General features: G+C 44.5%; 1 protein-coding gene across 1 annotated transcript in view; it reads left to right on the forward strand.

Annotated features, from left to right (window-relative positions):
- The window catches only part of LOC143290025 (transcription initiation factor IIB-like), a 42,462-nt gene extending 25,975 nt beyond the window's left edge, over positions 1-16,487 (forward strand). The window contains exons 9-10 of the mRNA XM_076599357.1: positions 8,869-8,945; positions 9,629-16,487. Coding sequence (XP_076455472.1) covers positions 8,869-8,945; positions 9,629-9,762 — 211 coding nt within the window. The 3' untranslated portion in view covers positions 9,763-16,487. The remainder of the gene's footprint in view (positions 1-8,868; positions 8,946-9,628) is intronic.
- Positions 16,488-19,991: the final 3,504 nt, after the last annotated feature.

The raw sequence follows: 19,991 nt of genomic DNA on the forward strand, positions 1-19,991 counted from the left end.
CATCTATATAGTGTACAGTCCTCTGTATTTAAAAAAAAAAAAAAAAAAAGTATTTCTGTTATTAAGATTTTGTGTGTGTGTTTAATGACAGATGATATGATATGATATGGATACTTACATAGTGCCTATCAGGGACCAGTCTCTAAGCTTTACATGATATGGATACTTACATAGTGCCTGATACAGGTATTTACATAGTGCCTATCAGGGACCAGTCTCTAAGCTTTACATGATATGGATACTTACATAGTGCCTATCAGGGACCAGTCTCTAAGCGCTTTACATGATATGGATACTTACATAGTGCCTGATATGGGTATTTACATAGTGCCTATGAGGGTCAGGTCAGGTCATTATATCTGCTACTGGTAACCTGTAATCCAGTACAACCTGTTCAGGGTTGGGTTGCCGGCGACTAAACCGGCACTCCCACCGCTCCCTTCCGTGACTGGTGAGGCGGGTGGCTAGACACCCTTATGGAATTAAAAACGAGATCCATAAAAGGGCGTCAGCTCAGGAGAGCCACCGACGGCCATCTAGCTCCACCGTGCTGTGTGCATGCCACACACAGTTGGCCCCCGGGGTGTGTCTACCCATGCATGCGAAGTCTGGATCCAGCAGAATCTGCGGAAGAAACCTATCGGTTCAACAGAGAGGAAGGCGGTTACAGCAATGCACTGTGGAGTGCAGAGAGCAAGATGAGACACCGAAAGGATATCTTAGTCATCCACTGCATCCGTGCTCATCCTCCAGTCGTCTCGACTTAGTCTTGCCACTGGAAATTGGTGTACCCGGACGAGAGATTGAGGTCGACGTTGCGCACCTCCTCTTCACTTTAGACAAACTCATCGCGCAAGTCATCAGTCATCCTTAATGACCTTTCATCCTTCATCCTTTCATCACCCCCAAGTCCTGTGGCGACAGGCGAGCGACGAAGCGACAGGTGTGGGTACACTGGCAGTCGCAGCCGCAGACCTGCACGCAGGCGGCTCAGGCCATAGGGTCGTTCTTCATCGACAGGAGCAGCGATGGAGCTCGGCAGCCATCTGAGCAGCCCTCTTTAGGAATGCACTGCTCACCTCCCTGGCATGAGGAAGGGGCTAGAAAAGGTGCTCTAAAAATTGCCTGTTCCATATCACCCTGGCCAGCATACCGCGGCTGGCGGGGACCCTACATCAGCAGTCGAAACAAAGAGAAAGAAAAGAAAAAAACAAGGATCGTTCCTCTCACCATTGGTGCTTGGAACATAAGGACTCTCCTGGACAGAGATGACACGGACAGACCCCAAAGGAGAACGGCACTAGTTGCATCCGAACTCGCCAGATACAACATTGACATCGCAGCCTTGAGTGAGACTCGGCTTGCAGGCGAAGGCGAGCTCTATGAACGGGGATCTGGTTACACCTTCTTCTGGAGTGGACGAGGAAGCGAAGAGCGACATGCGGCTGGCACTGGTTTTGCAGTAAAAACAGCACTTGTCAGCAAGCTAGCTGGAATCCCAAAGGGAGTCAACGATAGGCTTATGACCATGAAACTCCCACTGGCATCTGGCCAAAAGCACCTCACCATTGTCAGTGCCTATGCCCCAACCATGACCAACCCGGATGAAGTGAAGGCGAAGTTTTACGAGGACCTTCACTCTGTCATTGCTGCTATCCCGAAAGCAGACAAGCTCATCATTCTTGGGGACTTCAATGCTAGAGTTGGCTCTGACTACATCTCCTAGGATGGAGTGATTGGAAAGCACGGTGTGGGCCACTGCAACCCAAATGGATTGCTTTTGCTTCAGACCTGTGCAGAGCATGAACTGCTGATAACCAACACAGTTTTCTGCCTCCCTACCCGTAACAGGACGTCATGGTTGCACCCTCGCTCAAAGCATTGGCATCTCATCGATTACGTCATCGTCAGGAAAAGGGATAGGCAAGATGTACGTGTGACAAAGACCATGTGCGGCGCCGAGTGTTGGACAGACCATCGACTTGTAGTCTCGAAGCTGAATATTTGAATCCAACCCAAGAGACGCCCCCAAGGCCAGAAGGCTCCAAAACAGCTCAACATCGCTAAGCTGACAAACATCACCATCAAACAGACCTTTTTTTTTTTTTTTGCCCCATCATCTGCACCGTTTCAGTGGCATTACTCCCACGCCGCTCATTTAGATTCCTCCATACACGGCCATCAAACAGACCTTTGTGGAGCTGCTGGAAGATCGTCTGGAATCCGCCTCTCTGGACAACCAGAATGTGGAGTCTTGACTGGAGGACCCTGCGCGAGCTGATCTATAGTACAGCTTCAGAGACCCTGGGACCCATGACCAGAAAGCACAAAGACTGGTTTGATGAAAACTGTGGTGAAATCAAGCAGCTTCTGGATGAGAAACGCCGTCTGCATCAAGTCTACCTGAGCAATCCAAAGTCCACATCAAAAAAGGATGCGTACAATGCCATCCGCAGGACTGTTCAGCAAAAGTTACGTCAGATGCAGGATAAGTGGCTGAGTGACAAAGCTGATGAGATCCAGGGATATGCTGACAGGCACGATATGAAGAGGTTCTACGATACCTTAAAAGAAGTCTACGGCCCCACATCCTCAGGATCATCCGCCCTCCTCAGTGCAGATGGGAATACCTTGTTTGGTGTCATATACTGTACCATGTCAAACTGATGCAAACTAGGCCTATGGTTTGCTCTGTTTGGCCAAATTTCATGCGGCTAACAGTGAAAAGACGCCGCGCCCCTCTTTGTCTGGCCCGCTCTTAGCCAATCAAACGCCTCTAACAGCTATAAGCGCTGAATCATTCCTTTGGCCAAGGCGCTCCACACCATCTTGTCAGGTTTTCACTCTGTCTCGTCTAACGCTTTTTTTGGCTATTAAGCGTGTTCATTTGGCCTTATTTTGTTGTATACGGCTTGCCTGTATATTGTTCTTACATTCTGTGTACTCGTTTCGACTCGGCCCCCTCGATTCGTTCGTATTTTTCTACCTCTGAGTCGATCCTGTCTTTCCTTTCTCTGTTGGGGAGCAAATTGTTCGCTGGGTGCCTACACGCGGTACCATGCCTCGTATGCCATCCTACGAAGGCAGGGATCATGATGCTGGGAGAGATACTCGGCAAGAGACTCTCCCAGGCCCGGAGCTCATGATTTCTCCCAATAGGGACCGCGGCGATGCGTCTGCAGACGCAGATCGCGGAGGGGATGCTCGTTCCAATAAAACTCCTCCTATCACCGAGAAGGAGAAAATTCTTGAACGCTGGGCTGTACACTTCAACGGTGTCTTAAATCGCCCTTCCTCCATAAATGATGAAGCCATATACCGTCTCCCACAAGTCCCCATCAACGAAGCACTGGACGATCCGCCAACACTTCTTGAGACCCAGAAAGCAATCCGTCTGCTATCCAGTGGCAAAGCACCTGGCTCAGATTCCATACCAGCAGAGGTCTACAAGGATGGAGGCACTGTGCTGACTGAGAAGCTCCATCAGCTGTACTCACTCATGTGGAAAGAAGAGACGATCCCCCAGGATTTCAAAGATGCATCTATCATTCACTTGTACAAGCGAAAGGGGAACCGGCAAGCCTGTGATAACCATCGGGGCATTTCCTTGCTCTCCATCGCAGGCAAGATACTTGCCAGGATCCTACTAAACCGCCTCACAGCACACCTTGACCAAGGTCATTTGCCTGAGAGCCAATGTGGATTCCGGAAAGAGCGCGGAACCACCGACATGGTGTTTGCTGCAAGGCAGCTGCAAGAGAAATGTCAGGAGCAAAATGTTGATCTGTTCTCCACCTATGTCGACCTCACTAAGGCCTTTGACACCGTGAGTAGAGAGGGACTGTGGAAGATCATGGCCAAGTATGGATGCCCTTGGAAATTTATTTCCTTGGTCAGTCAATTCCATGAAGGAATGCAGGCTCGAGTCCAGGACAATGGCGAAACATCTGCTCCTTTTGCTGTCACAAATGGTGTCAAGCAAGGCTGCGTCCTGGCTCCAACACTGTTCAGCCTCATGTTCTCTGCAATGCTTACTGATGCCTTCAGAGATGGCGATGTTGGAATCGGCTTAAAGTACCGAACAGAGGGCAAGCTGTTTAACCTCAGAAGGCTTCAAGCAAAAACGAAGGTCATGACAGACATCATCAGAGACTTTTGTTTGCTGATAATTGTGCCCTCAACGCTGGATCTGAAGCTGACATGCAACTCAGCGTCGACAAGTTTGCCACTGCCAGAAGGAACTTCGGCCTTACCATCAGCACAAGGAAAACTGAAGTTCTCCATCAGCCAGCCCCAGGGAAACCCTACGTTGAGCCCAACATCACAGTCAACGGTAAGAGACTCAGTGTGGTGGAGCAGTTCACATACCTTGGCAGCACACTATCACGAAATGCGACCATCGACGATGAAGTGAACGTCAGGATTGCAAGAGCAAGCGCAACCTTTGGTAGACTCTATGCAAATGTCTGGAACAGAAGAGGCATTGGTCTTGAGACCAAGCTAAAGGTCTACAGAGCAGTAGTTCTCCCCACATTATGGTACGCCTGCGAAACTTGGACAGTGTACCAACGACACGCCAAGAAGCTGAACCACTTCCACACAACATGCCTCAGGAAGCTACTGAACATCAAGTGGCAAGACAGGACCCCAGACACGGAGGTGCTTGCAAAAGCCACCTTTCCTAGCATCTTCACCATCCTGATGCAGTCCCAGCTTCGCTGGGCTGGACACGTGGCGCGCATGCCAGACCATCGGCTGCCCAAAAGGCTCTTCTATGGCAAGCTGCAACAAAGGAAGAGATCACACGGAGGTCAGAAGAAGCGCTTCAGAGATACTCTGAAAGTCTCTCTGAAAGCGTTTGATATCAACCCTGACTCCAGGGAGGAATCTGCAGTGGACCGTGACAAATGGCACGCTGCTGTGCACAAAGGCGCCAAGTTGTGTGAGGCCAACAGGACTGCTGCAGCTGTTCAGAAGAGGCAGGCCAGAAAGTCACGGGCAAACAAGCTCCCTAACAATGATATGCCTGTCTTTGTCTGCCCCAACTGTCAGCGAACATTTCGTGCGCAGATTAGACTATTCAGCCATCTGCGCATACACAGATAGATTCATGAGCATCCCCCCCCACCGCCCCACCACCACCCTACCCCCATCCCCCAGCTGGATGACAACGATGGTCATCATCGATCTCGATGGACACACACCATCAGGGACCAGTCTCTAAGCTTTACATGATATGGATACTTACATAGTGCCTATCAGGGACCAGTCTCTAAGCTTTACATGATATGGATACTTACATTGTGCCTATCAGGGACCAGTCTCTAAGCTTTACATGATATGGATACTTACATAGTGCCTATCAGGGACCAGTCTCTAAGGGCTTTACATGATATGGATACTTACATAGTGCCTATCAGGGACCAGTCTCTAAGCTTTACATGATATGGATACTTACATAGTGCCTATCAGGGACCAGTCTCTAAGCGCTTTACATGATATGGATACTTACATAGTGCCTATCAGGGACCAGTCTCTAAGCGCTTTACATGATATGGATACTTACATTGTGCCTATCAGGGACCAGTCTCTAAGCACTTTACATGATATGGATACTTACATAGTGCCTATCAGGGACCAGTCTCTAAGCGCTTTACATGATATGGATACTTACATAGTGCCTATCAGGGACCAGTCTCTAAGCGCTTTACATGATATGGATACTTACATTGTTCCTATCAGGGACCAGTCTCTAAGCTTTACATGATATGGATACTTACATAGTGCCTATCAGGGACCAGTCTCTAAGCTTTACATGATATGGATACTTACATTGTGCCTATCAGGGACCAGTCTCTAAGCGCTTTACATGATATGGATACTTACATAGTGCCTATCAGGGACCAGTCTCTAAGCGCTTTACATGATATGGATACTTACATTGTGCCTATCAGGGACCAGTCTCTAAGCGCTTTACATGATATGGATACTTACATAGTGCCTATCAGGGACCAGTCTCTAAGCTTTACATGATATGGATACTTACATAGTGCCTATCAGGGACCAGTCTCTAAGCGCTTTACATGATATGGATACTTACATTGTGCCTGCCTATCAGGGACCAGTCTCTAAGCGCTTTACATGATATGGATACTTACATAGTGCCTATCAGGGGCCAGTTGCAGATAGCAACTGACGACACCCATATTTTAGCAAAGTATTATGAGCTATTGCCATCAGGACGACGCTACAGAACTTTTAAGTTGAAATCCAGAGCTCTAAAGATTTTTATTCCACGTTCAATCCACCTTTTAAATTCTTGTGAACTGTGTGTGTGTGTGCGCGCGCGTGCACTCTCATGTGAGACGTGTGAAAGTCCGTGCATGATAGGCTGTACCTTGTTCTAGTTGTGGTTGTGTGTGTGTGTGTGTGTTTACACTGAGCTTAAAACGTGACAATTGGTTATAATGAATGTGCAATATGTAGGAAGAATAATGTGCAATATGCAAGATGAATGTACAATGAATATGTCTAATGCTAACGTCCATATTCTATATATATTTCTGTTTAATAATTACGATGTAATAATTAATTGCAATGTTTTTAAAAGCGAATATGTGAAATGCTTTTATTTGAGAACATATGTTTATTACTCTTGTTTAATCAAGTTATCCGCGTGTGTGGGGGAGGGTGCGGTGCGGGTGTGTGCTGATTATCTGGTTGTGGTTTTCTGCAATTCATCTTTATTCTTATCTTATCTGTCTATTATAATCAATGTGCAGTATAGTAGGCTATGTTTATAATTATATTCAAATAATGTTTCTTAATTCTTTCTGTTTTTACATTAAGAATACTAGTTATTACCTGCAGTGTGTGGATGTATGTATGAAACGATGTATGGGATATTTTTTACATTTGTATCTTCGTAATATTTGTAGGGGCTGTTGTTGGCTTTTACAGTTATGGTCCCCATGTTGTTTACTTGTCTATGTTGTGATAATGCACCTGACCAAATTTCTCCAGTTGGAGATAATAAAGTTATTCTTATCTTATCTTATCTTATCTCTAAGTGCTTTACATGATATGGATACTTACATAGTGCCTATCAGGGACCAGTCTCTAAGCTTTACATGGTATGGATACTTACATAGTGCATATCAGGGACTAGTCTCTAAGCTTTACATGATATGGATACTTACATAGTGCCTATCAGGGACCAGTCTCTAAGCGCTTTACATGATATGGATACTTACATAGTGCCTATCAGGGACCAGTCTCTAAGCTTTACATGATATGGATACTTACATAGTGCCTATCAGGGACCAGTCTCTAAGCTTTACATGATATGGATACTTACATAGTGCCTATCAGGGACCAGTCTCTAAGCTTTACATGATATGGATACTTACATTGTGCCTATCAGGGACCAGTCTCTAAGCTTTACATGATATGGATACTTACATAGTGCCTATCAGGGACCAGTCTCTAAGCGCTTTACATGATATGGATACTTACATAGTGCCTATCAGGGACCAGTCTCTAAGCGCTTTACAAACATGTAGTGTAACGGCCAGTGCTGGAGGCAGGTATTTTCTGAATATCAGCCTTACTCCTTCCTTCCCCCTCCCCACCCTCCTCCACTGAGGGGTTGACATTCTCTGAATCTGGGTGCTGCCTGTCTGTGATGGTTGAAAGTTTTCTTTACTTGGAATGGAAACTCAAACTCATTACATCATTCAGTGGTCTATCACCACCACCAGTATCAGTATCAGTTTCAGTAGCTCAAGGAGGTGTCACTGCGTTCGGTCAAATCCATATACGCTACACCACATCTGCCAAGCAGATGCCTGACCAGCAGCGTAACCCAACGCGCTTAGTCAGGCCTTGAGAAAAATAAAAATAAAAAATAAAATAAATGAATAAATAAAACTGATAAATACAAAGGAAGTTTTGTGTCAGACAGGCTGTGAGTGAACACAGGTGGTGCTGTTTTCTTATAGGGTTTTTAAAAAAAAATTTTTATGCTGGATTAAAATGGTGATGGATTCTTATGTGAGTTTGTATTGTATTGTATTGTATTACTCTTTTGTCAAAACAGATTTCTCCCCAGGGAGAGCGCATCGCTACACTAAGAGTTCCACCCTTTTTTCTTGTGTTTTTTTTCCCCGCTTGCAGTTTTATTTGTTTTCCTATAGAAATGGATTTTCTACAGAATTTTGCCAGGGACAGCCCTTTTGTTGCCAGGGTTTCTTTTACCTGTGGTAAGTCAAATGCATGCTCGGTTTATTGACCCATCTGAATGACTAGTGTCCAGACCACCTCTCAAGGTCTATTGAAGGGGGAGAAAATACTGGAGACTGTGGGATTCGAACCGTTGTGCTTAGATTCTTTTCGCTCCCTAGGCAGACGCCTTACCACTAGGCCAACACTCCACTCATTTTTGGATAAATAACAAGTGAAAAGTCTTTCTCTCAATGTCTGACATGTATGTAGTGGGCCAGTGAGGTAAGCATTGTGTTATGATGCTCTGTCCATGACATGTATGTAGTGGGCCAGTGAGGTAAGCATTGTGTTATGATGCTCTGTCCATGACATGTATGTAGTGGGCCAGTGAGGTAAGCATTGTGTTATGATGCTCTGTCCATGACATGTATGTAGTGGGCCAGTGAGGTAAGCATTGTGTTATGATGCTCTGTCCATGACATGTATGTAGTGGGCCAGTGAGGTAAGCATTGTGTTATGATGCTCTGTCCATGACATGTATGTAGTGGGCCAGTGAGGTAAGCATTGTGTTATGATGCTCTGTCCATGACATGTATGTAGTGGGCCAGTGAGGTAAGCATTGTGTTATGATGCTCTGTCCATCAGCCGGAGCCCCATCTCTGTGGCGGCTGCTGCCATTTACATGGCGTCCCAGGCTTCTGAGGAAAAGAAGAGTCAGAGAGGTGGGTGTGTCCTCTGTGTGTGTGTGTGTATGTGTGTGAATGGTGTGTGTGTGTGTGTGTGAATGGTGTGTTTGTGTGTTCATGTGTTTGTGTGTGTGTGTCTGTGTCTTCATGTATTTTGGATGTGAAGGTGTGTGTTTGTGTGTGTGTGTGTGAATGGTGTGTGTGTGTGTGTGTGTGAATGGTGTGTGTGTGTGTGTGTGTTCTCATGTATTTTGGATGTGAAGGTGTGTTTGTGTGGGTGTGAGTGTGTGTGTGTTGTTGTTGTGTGTGTATGTGTGTGCGCTTTTGTTCAAAGTGTGTGTGTTTGTGTATGTGAATAACTTTCCTCAACATCTCAGTGACAGCACTGTGAAAGGGTGTATGGTTACAACATCACCATCAGCAATGCTGTACATGGCAAACCCCAGCACAGGCACCCCCCAAAGAGACTGAAACTGTCACTGTGAAGAGCTGAAAAAGCGTTTTGGTAACGCTTTTAGTAACAGGACTTATCATAAGTGTGATAGTGTATGATTATTGCCCCCAACTGATCAGCTATGTTGTGCATTTCAGCCTGAGCATAAAACGGTATTAACATACACAAATGCGCGCGCGCGCACACACACACACACACACACACACATGCACACACACATACATATATGCATGACATGTACACCGCTGTGTGGTCTGTTCTGCAGAGATTGGGGAAATCGCCGGGGTGGCGGAGGTGACGATCCGTCAGTCCTACAAGTCCATGTACCCCCGTGCTTCAGACCTCTTCCCCACAGACTTCAAGTTCGCCATTCCCATCGAGAACCTGCCCACCCAGTGAGCTGGGGTCAGCTGGGCTAGCAGGCAGCTTCAGAGAAGCCTTCATTCCTGTGGGGGGGTAGTGGGGGGAGGCAGGTGTGTGTGGTTGGCGACGTTAGAAATAGCGATTGAATGTGTGAAGGTGATAAAAAAGAAAGAAGTGTCAGCTGACAGGAGAGTGAGCATGGGAGATCTGATTTCAGAGAGAGCGTTTGTGTGTGTTGATGTTGGTGGCATGTGTGTGTGTTTGTAATAACAATAAATGATAATAATAACAACAATTTTAATGCAGTCTTTTCAGGCCATCTGGCCCATATGGACAGGAGAAGTGAAATTCTACATGGTATAAGCAGCACAAGGTGAGCATACAGGCATCTGAGTTTCAAAGATCCACAAATGTACATAGCAACCTTGAAGGCTAACTTCCCACTCAGGTTTCTACATAGCAACTGAACTTTAAAAGATGATGAAAAACGGTGATAATAAAGTGGTATATATCTTTTACGGAGTGTTGCATATCTGGGGCAAACAAAAAGAAAATGTACAAGATCTTCAATACTATTCAAATTACAATATTTAAAAATCGGATCTGACAATTACCAAAACAAGGGATTCCATCAAATGCTAGACGATTACGCTTAATCAGACGCAGAACACGACGATACTTGTGATTGTTTAACTCACCAATGTAACTAGCTCTTATAATTTCTGGATGATATAAACAGTAATCACCTTCTTTCACAACAGAGTCATGCCAGCATTGGCGAAAATCATCTTCTAGTCTGTCCTTGAAGATCCTTTGAAAATACTCAATATTACCCGCATCTTGCATTGCCCATACACACCCGGATCCAAATTTACACAATATAGTCCGTACTTGATTCACCCATTTGTGTCTTCCATTGTAATCATGCATGAGTAATATAGCATTGTTTTGGGTATCGGTCTTGGGATAAATTGATAGTCTACACCAGTATTTGATCAGCTGTACATAATTTAAAGCATCAACATAAATGGGAAGTTGACCACACTCTCCAATGGCAATGTTATTTTTAACATCTCTACCCCACACCCAAAATAAATGTACATTGTTTTATTTGTATGTTTTTGATGGCTTGATAGCTCTGGAAACTCATATCTCGGAGCCATACAACAAAATTTGTTTGATTTTGACATCAAAGATTTTGAAAATTGTATCAGCTGGCATACATTGTAACTTGAAATACAGTCTTTTAATCCCTGCTATGGCTCAGAGTGCCTTTCCCAAAAGGTTATCAACACTTTTGGACCAGTTTAATGTGGCAGAAAAAATCACTCTTTAGTTATTGCAACTGGGTTTGACTTTGATCTGACTACCATCATAAAACCACTTTTCATAATCTCTAAGAAAATCATCATTCTTGAAAACAACTACCTTTGCCTTATCCATATTCACTATAAGGCCCCATATACGACAGTATTGTTCAAGACATTCAATTTTCTTCTGGAGATCAATCACAAACCAGTGTGATATCTGCATACATCAAAAGAAGAATTTTGGTGTGTGTGTGTGTGTGTTGATCCAGGGGGTGACCCTGTTATTTTTTCACGTCAATGCTGCATGAAGGGATAAAGGATGTGCCTGTTTTGATCGCAGCATGGGGAGAAATTTGACTGACTTCAGTTGGGAAGAAGTCATTGTGTTCATATGATGGATCATTTCCAACAGAAATGAATAAACTTTTTTTTTCTTTGTTTTTTCGTTTTGTTTTTAATGTTGTGTGTTAGTTTTGTCCCCGTTTCATCAGTTGTGAACAAGTGTCATTTTCTACATTCATTTTTTTAATTGGATACATCGGTTGTCAGCTTGTCTAAGAACGTACAATCAGTGTGAACTTAAAAAAACAAAAAGGTGTACAATCATAAGGAACAATGATGAAAGTGTTCATGCTTTGTTAGTTCATTGTATCAAGATTTGACTTGTGAATAAAACATGTTGAAGAAATATACATTCGTTGCGCTCATGTAACGTCACTGTAGAAATGTGCAGGGTTTGTTTTTTTTAACAATGAAATGTATGATGATGAAACATTATTAATAAGGAAGTGAAAGTTTCTCACTTTCTTCATTGTTTTGTGTTAGTTTTGGTCTTTGAAATGGATTGCTGTGTGGATTGGATTGGGTTGATGAGTGTTGGGCAGTGCTGGACTGGAATGTGTGCTCAAGTCACTTGATGTGTGTGTGTCTGCATGGAATGTGTGCTCAAGTCACGGGATGTGTGTGTGTGTGTTGGCATGGAATGTGTGCTCAAGTCACTTGATGTGTGTGTGTGTGGGTATGGAATGTGTGCTCAAGTCACTTGATATGTGTGTGTGTGTCGGCATGGAATGTGTGCTCAAGTCACTTGATGTGTGTGTGTGTGTCGGTATGGAATGTGTGCTCAAGTCACTTGATGTGTGTGTGTGTCGGCATGGAATGTGTGCTCAAGTCACATGATGTGTGTGTGTCGGCATGGAATGTGTGCTCAAGTCACGTGATGTGTGTGTGTGTCAGCATGGAATGTGTGCTCAAGTCACTTGATCTATGTGTGTCGGTATGGAATGTGTGCTCAAGTCACTTGATATGTGTGTGTGTGTCGGCATGGAATGTGTGCTTAAGTCACTTGATGTGTGTGTGTGTCGGCATGGAATGTGTGCTCAAGTCACGTGATGTGTGTGTGTCGGCATGGAATGTGTGCTCAAGTCATGTGATTGTGTGTGTCGGTATGGAATGTGTGCTCAAGTCACTTGATGTGTGTGTGTGTCGGTATGGAATGTGTGCTCAAGTCACGTGATGTGTGTGTGTCGGCATGGAATGTGTGCTCAAGTCACATGATTGTGTGTGTCGGCATGAAATGTGTGCTCAAGTCACTTGATGTGTGTGTGTGTGTGTGTCGGCGTGGAATGTGTGCTCAAGTCACTTGATGTGTGTGTGTGTCGGTATGGAATGTGTGCTCAAGTCACGTGATGTGTGTGTGTCGGCATGGAATGTGTGCTCAAGGCACATGATGTGTGTGTGTCGGCATGGAATGTGTGCTCAAGTCACTTGATATGTGTGTGTCGGCATGGAATGTGTGCTCAAGTCACTTGATATGTATGTGTGTGTCGGCATGGAATGTGTGCTCAAGTCACTTGATATGTGTGTGTGTCGGTATGGAATGTGTGCTCAAGTCACTTGATATGTGTGTGTGTGTCGGCATGGAATGTGTGCTCAAGTCACTTGGTGTGTGTGTGTGTGTCGGTATGGAATGTGTGCTCAAGTCACTTGATATGTGTGTGTGTCGGTGTGGAATGTGTGCTCAAGTCATGTGATTGTGTGTGTGTCAGCATGGAATGTGTGCTCAAGTCACTTGATGTGTGTGTGTCGGCATGGAATGGGTGCTCAAGTCACTTGATATGTGCATGTGTGTCGGCATGGAATGTGTGCTCAAGTCACTTGATGTGTGTGTGTGTGTCGGTATGGAATGTGTGCTCAAGTCACTTGATATGTGTGTGTGTCAGCATGGAATGTGTGCTCAAGTCACGTGATGTGTGTGTATCAGCATGGAATGTGTGCTCAAGTCACTTGATATGTGTGTGTCGGCATGGAATGTGTGCTCAAGTCACTTGTGTGTGTGTGTCTGTATGGAATGTGTGCTCAAGTCACTTGATATGTGTGTGTGTCGGTATGGAATGTGTGCTGAAGTCATGTGATTGTGTGTGCAAAAGCTGTTGTTGTTGTTTTGTTTTTGGTTGTTGTTTTTTTCATTTATGTTTCCCTTGTACTGCCTCTGCTGAAGTCGTCCTCACCTAAATTGTCTCATTGCGTAAATTAACACAGTTCTTTGGCCCAGGCCAGCGGCTTAACGTGTTCTTCAGTAAATTTTCCTGGCTTTACTCAACATCTTTTAAGTGGAATCCTCTAATACATCAACCTAATGTTTGCGCCCATGAAAGGTCACCACCACCCATACCCATTGCCCAATACGTCATATCTCATGACGTCATGCCCCAGTCTGCAAGAAATGAACGGGTCAAAGCTGATGTAACTTTGTAGTTTTATTTCTTTTTATCACAACAGATTTCTCTGTGTGAAATTCGGGCTGCTCTCCCCAGGGAGAGCGCGTCGCTATACTACAGGGACACCCATTTTTTTTGTATTTTTTCCTGCGTGCAGTTTTATTTGTTTTTCCAATCGAAGTGGATTTTTCTACAGAATTTTGCCAGGAACAACCCTTTTTTGCCGTGGGTTCTTTTACGTGCACTAAGCGCATGCTGCACACGAGACCTCGGTTTATCGTCTCATCTGAATGACTAATACATCCGCTTATTGATATGAACTGGAATGCATAAAACTTATACAAAATATTACCATTCCAAACACCAGTTCACACCAATACAAACACACACGCACGCGCACACACAAGCAGATGCATGTACACTGTCAGAAGTGTTATAGGGATACAGGGGCTTACCCACAGACTGGAACGTAGATGCACTCTCAGACACAGACAAAACACACACACACACACACACGGCTTTCTGATCTGATTTTTACTCTCTCTCTCAACTATAAACATGTAACAGTCAAGAATGTAAGCGAAGCAACGAGAGTTGCGATTATTCAACATAAAAATTTGCTGATCAAACCAGCCGTTCAACGAAAGAAACCTACCACACATGCATTGATGAAAGGATAATCAAAGTAACGATCCCATTGTCACTTTGAACTGGAATGCGTGGCACTGTGACAATACATTTGCTGTTCCAAACATTTGTCCATACCAGTTGTCGCGAGATGGATTACATTTTTTTGACCTTTTTCCTATTTCGTGTGCCTGTGTGTGGATGGATTTGTATAATGTATAAACTTCGAACGCCTGTTGGTTTTGTGCTTGAGTTTCATATGTCATTTCTTGGGTTTTCACGTGCTGGGTTTTTATTTTTCCATTAAGCTGTACTCAGGGCAGCATCAGCTGAATTTTTAAAACTGGTTTTTGGAAGGCAGACGGGCGGTAGAGCTCTCAAGAGTAACACCCATGTGGATGTTCTGGGTGTGGCAATATGTATTGCCCAGTTGTGTATAACACCTGTGTGTGTTGAAGTTGGGTTTCCCTGACTAGCCAAGTCCACCAGGGGAACAAGTTGTTCCATGTAAGTAGCCAGTATTTGTCTTCAGTTAAACGTTTAAATGTTCTCGTTCTTTTTTGTGTGTGTGAATGCTACATTGGATAAATAGGAAGGGGTCTCTTTCGAAATGATTCTGTAAAGTGTGAAAGTGGTTGGCTAGCTGGTTTGATGTTATACGTGGTTAATTGATTTTCTTGCTGCACTGTATTAAATCATTACTCGTCCTAGTATTATGGGGGATTTTGAGTAAAATTCATTGTTGTAATTTTCCCCGTATTGTAATAGGTCTCGGATAAGTTCATTTCCCAAGTAATGGTGGTGGTAGTGCCAGTAGAAGTGGTAGTGGTGGCAGTAGTGGTAGTAGTAGTTATTGTTTTGCATTTGGTTGGGTTTTATATAAACCACTTATTGGAACTGAGCCGTGTTTGCCAAGTGTAGTGATTAAAGCAGATTTTTTTATTACGTAATTGAATTAAGTCTTAAAATCGTTATGATGTTTATGCTAGTTTGTGATATTACTGTCATAGTAATATTGGCCTTTTAGGCCTGTCCCTGTTCTTGTTCCTGTCCCTGTTCCTGTTCCTGGTACCTCCCCGCCTGAGTCTGCTGGGACGACAGACTGGCAGCGTCCCTTCGCCAGACTCCAATAGCGTCCTGGGTTGAGCGTGGACGTTACAGCCCAGCTATTCCCTTTCGTCCCTTTTCCCTTGTTTCCCTTTTCCCAGCCCAGTTGCGTCCTTTGACCCTTCCCGAACATCACCCGTGCGTCCATCTTCTCATCGTCGTCCCTCATCGTCCCTCGTCGCAGCATCGTCGTTTATCATCTTTTGTCGAACTTCATCACTCCAGCTTTTCCGCCAGCCCCCTCAACAGTGCCGCTCACCGTTTGCGGTAGGGGTAGGTGGGAGAGGTCAAGATTTGTGTTTGTTCCCTCCCCTTCTTTCCCTCACGTTCTCAGAAGGGACATCGACTTTCATCATTAGTCATCACTCGGGATCCAAGTTTGTGTGTGTGTGTGATCATGAGTATGTGTGTGTGTATGTGTGTCTGCGCTTGCATGTGTGTGCTTTGATTGCATGAGGGCTGTATGCCATAGTTTGTGACAGTATACTTTTTGTTTGGGGGTTTTCTTTATTGTCATTTCTTTGTATTTGCAATTGTTTGTCGTGTAATAAAACTTTATTTACCCTTTCAAGTTCCTGATTCCTTCTGTGTGAGAAGGTAGGTCCCGTCCCAGGAGGGTCGGGGCGCGACACCAGTACACATGTACACCAACATGCGCGCGCGCGCGCACACACACACACACACACATGGTGTTGAGTCTTTTTCTTTCTCGGAAGGGGTTTATTTCTGTCTGAGGCGGGAGCGTTTTCTGCTTTGGAAAACAAATAAAACCGGGTAGAAATAACGTTGGGGACGCCTTTTATTTCTTTATTGATCTATTTGACCTATTTATTTCTTTATTGATCTATTTATTTCTTTATTATTATTAATTCTGATGATGATTATTATTATTGTTGTTGTTGTAATCTTTGCCTGCAGTCTCTCCCCCAACCAAATCTATGTGACCAAAGCCAAGTTTCTTGCTTCATTAATAAAAGCCTTTTTAGAGGCCCGCAAAGTGGCGTGTTGAGTTCGTTCCGTACACAACATGGGGCTGTCTTTCTTTTTTGCTGTCTGTCCAGCTTCACTGTCGCTTCAGCTTTTGTGTTTCTCCTCCCATCTTGTTTCATCCATACCAGGGCCAGGACAGACCTTCCTCATTTACCTTTCCCCTGGGGGTTCCAGGACAGACCTTCCTCAATTACCTTTCCCCTGGGGGTTCCAGGACAGACCTTCCTCAATTACCTTTCCCCTGGGGGTTCCAGGACAGACCTTCCTCATTTACCTTTCCCCTGGGGGTTCCAGGACAGACCTTCCTCATTTACCTTTCCCCTGGTGGTTCCAGGACAGACCTTCATTTACCTTTCCCCTGGGGGTTCCAGGACAGACCTTCATTTACCTTTCCCCTGGGGGTTCCAGGACAGACCTTCATTTACCTTTCCCCTGGGGGTTCCAGGACAGACCTTCCTCAATTACCTTTCCCCTGGGGGTTCCAGGACAGACCTTCCTCAATTACCTTTCCCCTGGGGGTTCCAGGACAGACCTTCCTCATTTACCTTTCCCAGGACAGACCTCCTTCAATTACCTTTCCCCTGGTGGTTCCAGGACAGACCTTCCTCATTTACCTTTCCCCTGGGGGTTCCAGGACAGACCTTCCTCAATTACCTTTCCCCTGGGGGTTCCAGGACAGACCTTCCTCATTTACCTTTCCCCTGGGGGTTCCAGGACAGACCTTCCTCATTTACCTTTCCCCTGGGGGTTCCAGGACAGACCTTCATTTACCTTTCCCCTGGGGGTTCCAGGTCAGAGCCTGACGATGCTCGGTGCTGGCTTCTTGAAGATGTGTCAAAAAAAGAGAAGAAACAAATGAATAAAAACAAGTCAAAATGGAACAAACCAAATCTCGTCAATGGCCAACTCAGCACACCAAGTTATGTAACATCGATAATTAGCAAGGAAACCCCAGCTATGTAACGTCGATAATTAGCAAGGAAACCCCAGCTATGTAACATCGATAATTAGCAACGAAAACCCAGCTATGTAACATCGACAAACAACAACGAAAACCCAGCTATGTAACATCGATAATTAGCAAGGAAAACCCAGCTTTGTGACATGGACAATCAACAACGAAACCCCAGCTATGTAACATCGACAAGCAACAACGAACACCCAGCTATGTAACATCGACAAACAACGAAAACCCAGCTATGTAACATCGACAAACAACAACGAAAACCCAGCTATGTAACATCGATAATTAGCAAGGAAAATCCAGCTTTGTGACATGGACAATCAACAACGAAACCCCAGCTATGTAACATCGACAAACAACGAAAACCCAGCTACGTAACATCGATAATTAGCAAGGAAAACCCAGCTTTGTGACATGGACAATCAACAACGAAACCCCAGCTATGTAACATCGACAAACAACAACGAACACCCAGCTATGTAACATCGACAAACAACGAAAACCCAGCTATGTAACATCGACAAACAACAACGAAAACCCAGCTATGTAACATCGATAATTAGCAAGGAAAATCCAGCTTTGTGACATGGACAATCAACAACGAAACCCCAGCTATGTAACATCGACAAACAACAACGAAAACCCAGCTACGTAACATCGATAATTAGCAAGGAAAACCCAGCTTTGTGACATGGACAATCAACAACGAAACCCCAGCTATGTAACATCGACAAGCAACAACGAACACCCAGCTATGTAACATCGACAAACAACGAAAACCCAGCTATGTAACATCGACAAACAACAACGAAAACCCAGCTATGTAACATCGATAATTAGCAAGGAAAATCCAGCTTTGTGACATGGACAATCAACAACGAAACCCCAGCTATGTAACATCGACAAACAACAACGAAAACCCAGCTACGTAACATCGATAATTAGCAAGGAAAACCCAGCTTTGTGACATGGACAATCAACAACGAAACCCCAGCTATGTAACATCGACAATCAACAACGAAAACCAGGCTATGTAACATCGACAATCAACAACGAAAACCCAGCTATGTAACATCGACAATCAACAACGAAAACCCAGCTATGTAACATCGACAATCAACAACGAAAACCAGGCTATGTAACATCGACAATCAACAACGAAAACCCAGCTATGTAACATCGAGAATCAACAACGAAAACCCAGCTATGTAACATCGACAAACAACAACGAAAACCCAGCTATGTAACATCGAGAATCAACAACGAAAACCCAGCTATGTAATATCGACAATCAACAACGTAAACCCAGCTATGTAACATCGAGAATCAACAACGTAAACCCAGCTATGTAATATCGACAATCAACAACAATCACCCAGCCGTGTTACATGAACAAACAGTCAACAATGACCCAGCAGTGTTACATGAACAGTCAACAATGACCCAGCAGTGTTACATGAACAGGCAATTAGCACTGACCCAGCAGTGTTACATGAACAATCAACAATGACCCAGCAGTGTTACATGAACAAACAACAATGACCCAGCAGTGTTACATGAACAAACAACAATGACCCAGCAGTGTTACATGAACAAACAACAATTACCCAGCAGTGTTACATGAACAGTCAACAATGACCCAGCAGTGTTAAATGAACAGTCAACAATGACCCAGCAGTGTTACATGAACAGGCAATTAGCACTGACCCAGCAGTGTTACATGAACAAACAATCAACAATTACCCAGCAGTGTTACATGAAGAAACAATAAACAATGATCCAGCAGTGTTACACGAACAATCAACAATTACCCAGCAGTGTTACATGAACAGGCAATTAGCAATTACCCAACAAAGTAGCATCACCCCCCCCCCCCCTTCGACCCCCTCCCTCCTCCCCCCCAAAACAACAACAAGAAAAACCAAACCAACCCAAAACAAAAACAAAAAAACAAAACCAACAACAACGAAAAAAACAAACAACAACAACGACATCGTAACCACAGGGATAAAAAGAATAATCAGTTACTGACGTTGCAAGCATAAAAAGAGAAAAAAGAGAGAGAGAGAAGATAAACATCTAGAAATAATGGAGGGGGGGGGGGGGGGAACAACAACAACAAAACCGGGGGGGTTAACAACCGCGCAATTCTCTCTCTGTCTCTCTCTCTCCCCTCCCCCCCAACTCGCCACCCCTGTTAATTCGCTAAGCTGCCCACAGTGTTCTGAAGAGGGAAGCTTTCTTCCACCACGTATTAGAAATAGTGTGAGAGAGGGAGGGAGGGAGAGTTGGAAGAGAGAAAATGGGGGTTGGGAGAGGATCAGTGGAGGGTGCATGGCATTAGAAAGAGCCACTAGAAAAATACAGAACGAAGGGACAGCGCCAGTAGGGTTTTAACTCTTTCACAGCCATGGGCAACTTTAGTAGATTAGACTTTGCACCGCCATAGGTGACTTTTTGTCGACAACAAGGGGTCATGTTGATGTGACCATTTTTAAAACTGTAGCAAAGCTTGACAGCTGAAGTCAGTTTCCCGCCAATATAAGC

Source organism: Babylonia areolata, chromosome 14 (genome assembly GCF_041734735.1).
Source record: "Babylonia areolata isolate BAREFJ2019XMU chromosome 14, ASM4173473v1, whole genome shotgun sequence".
In the NCBI taxonomy this organism is placed as follows: Eukaryota; Metazoa; Mollusca; class Gastropoda; order Neogastropoda; family Buccinidae; genus Babylonia; species Babylonia areolata.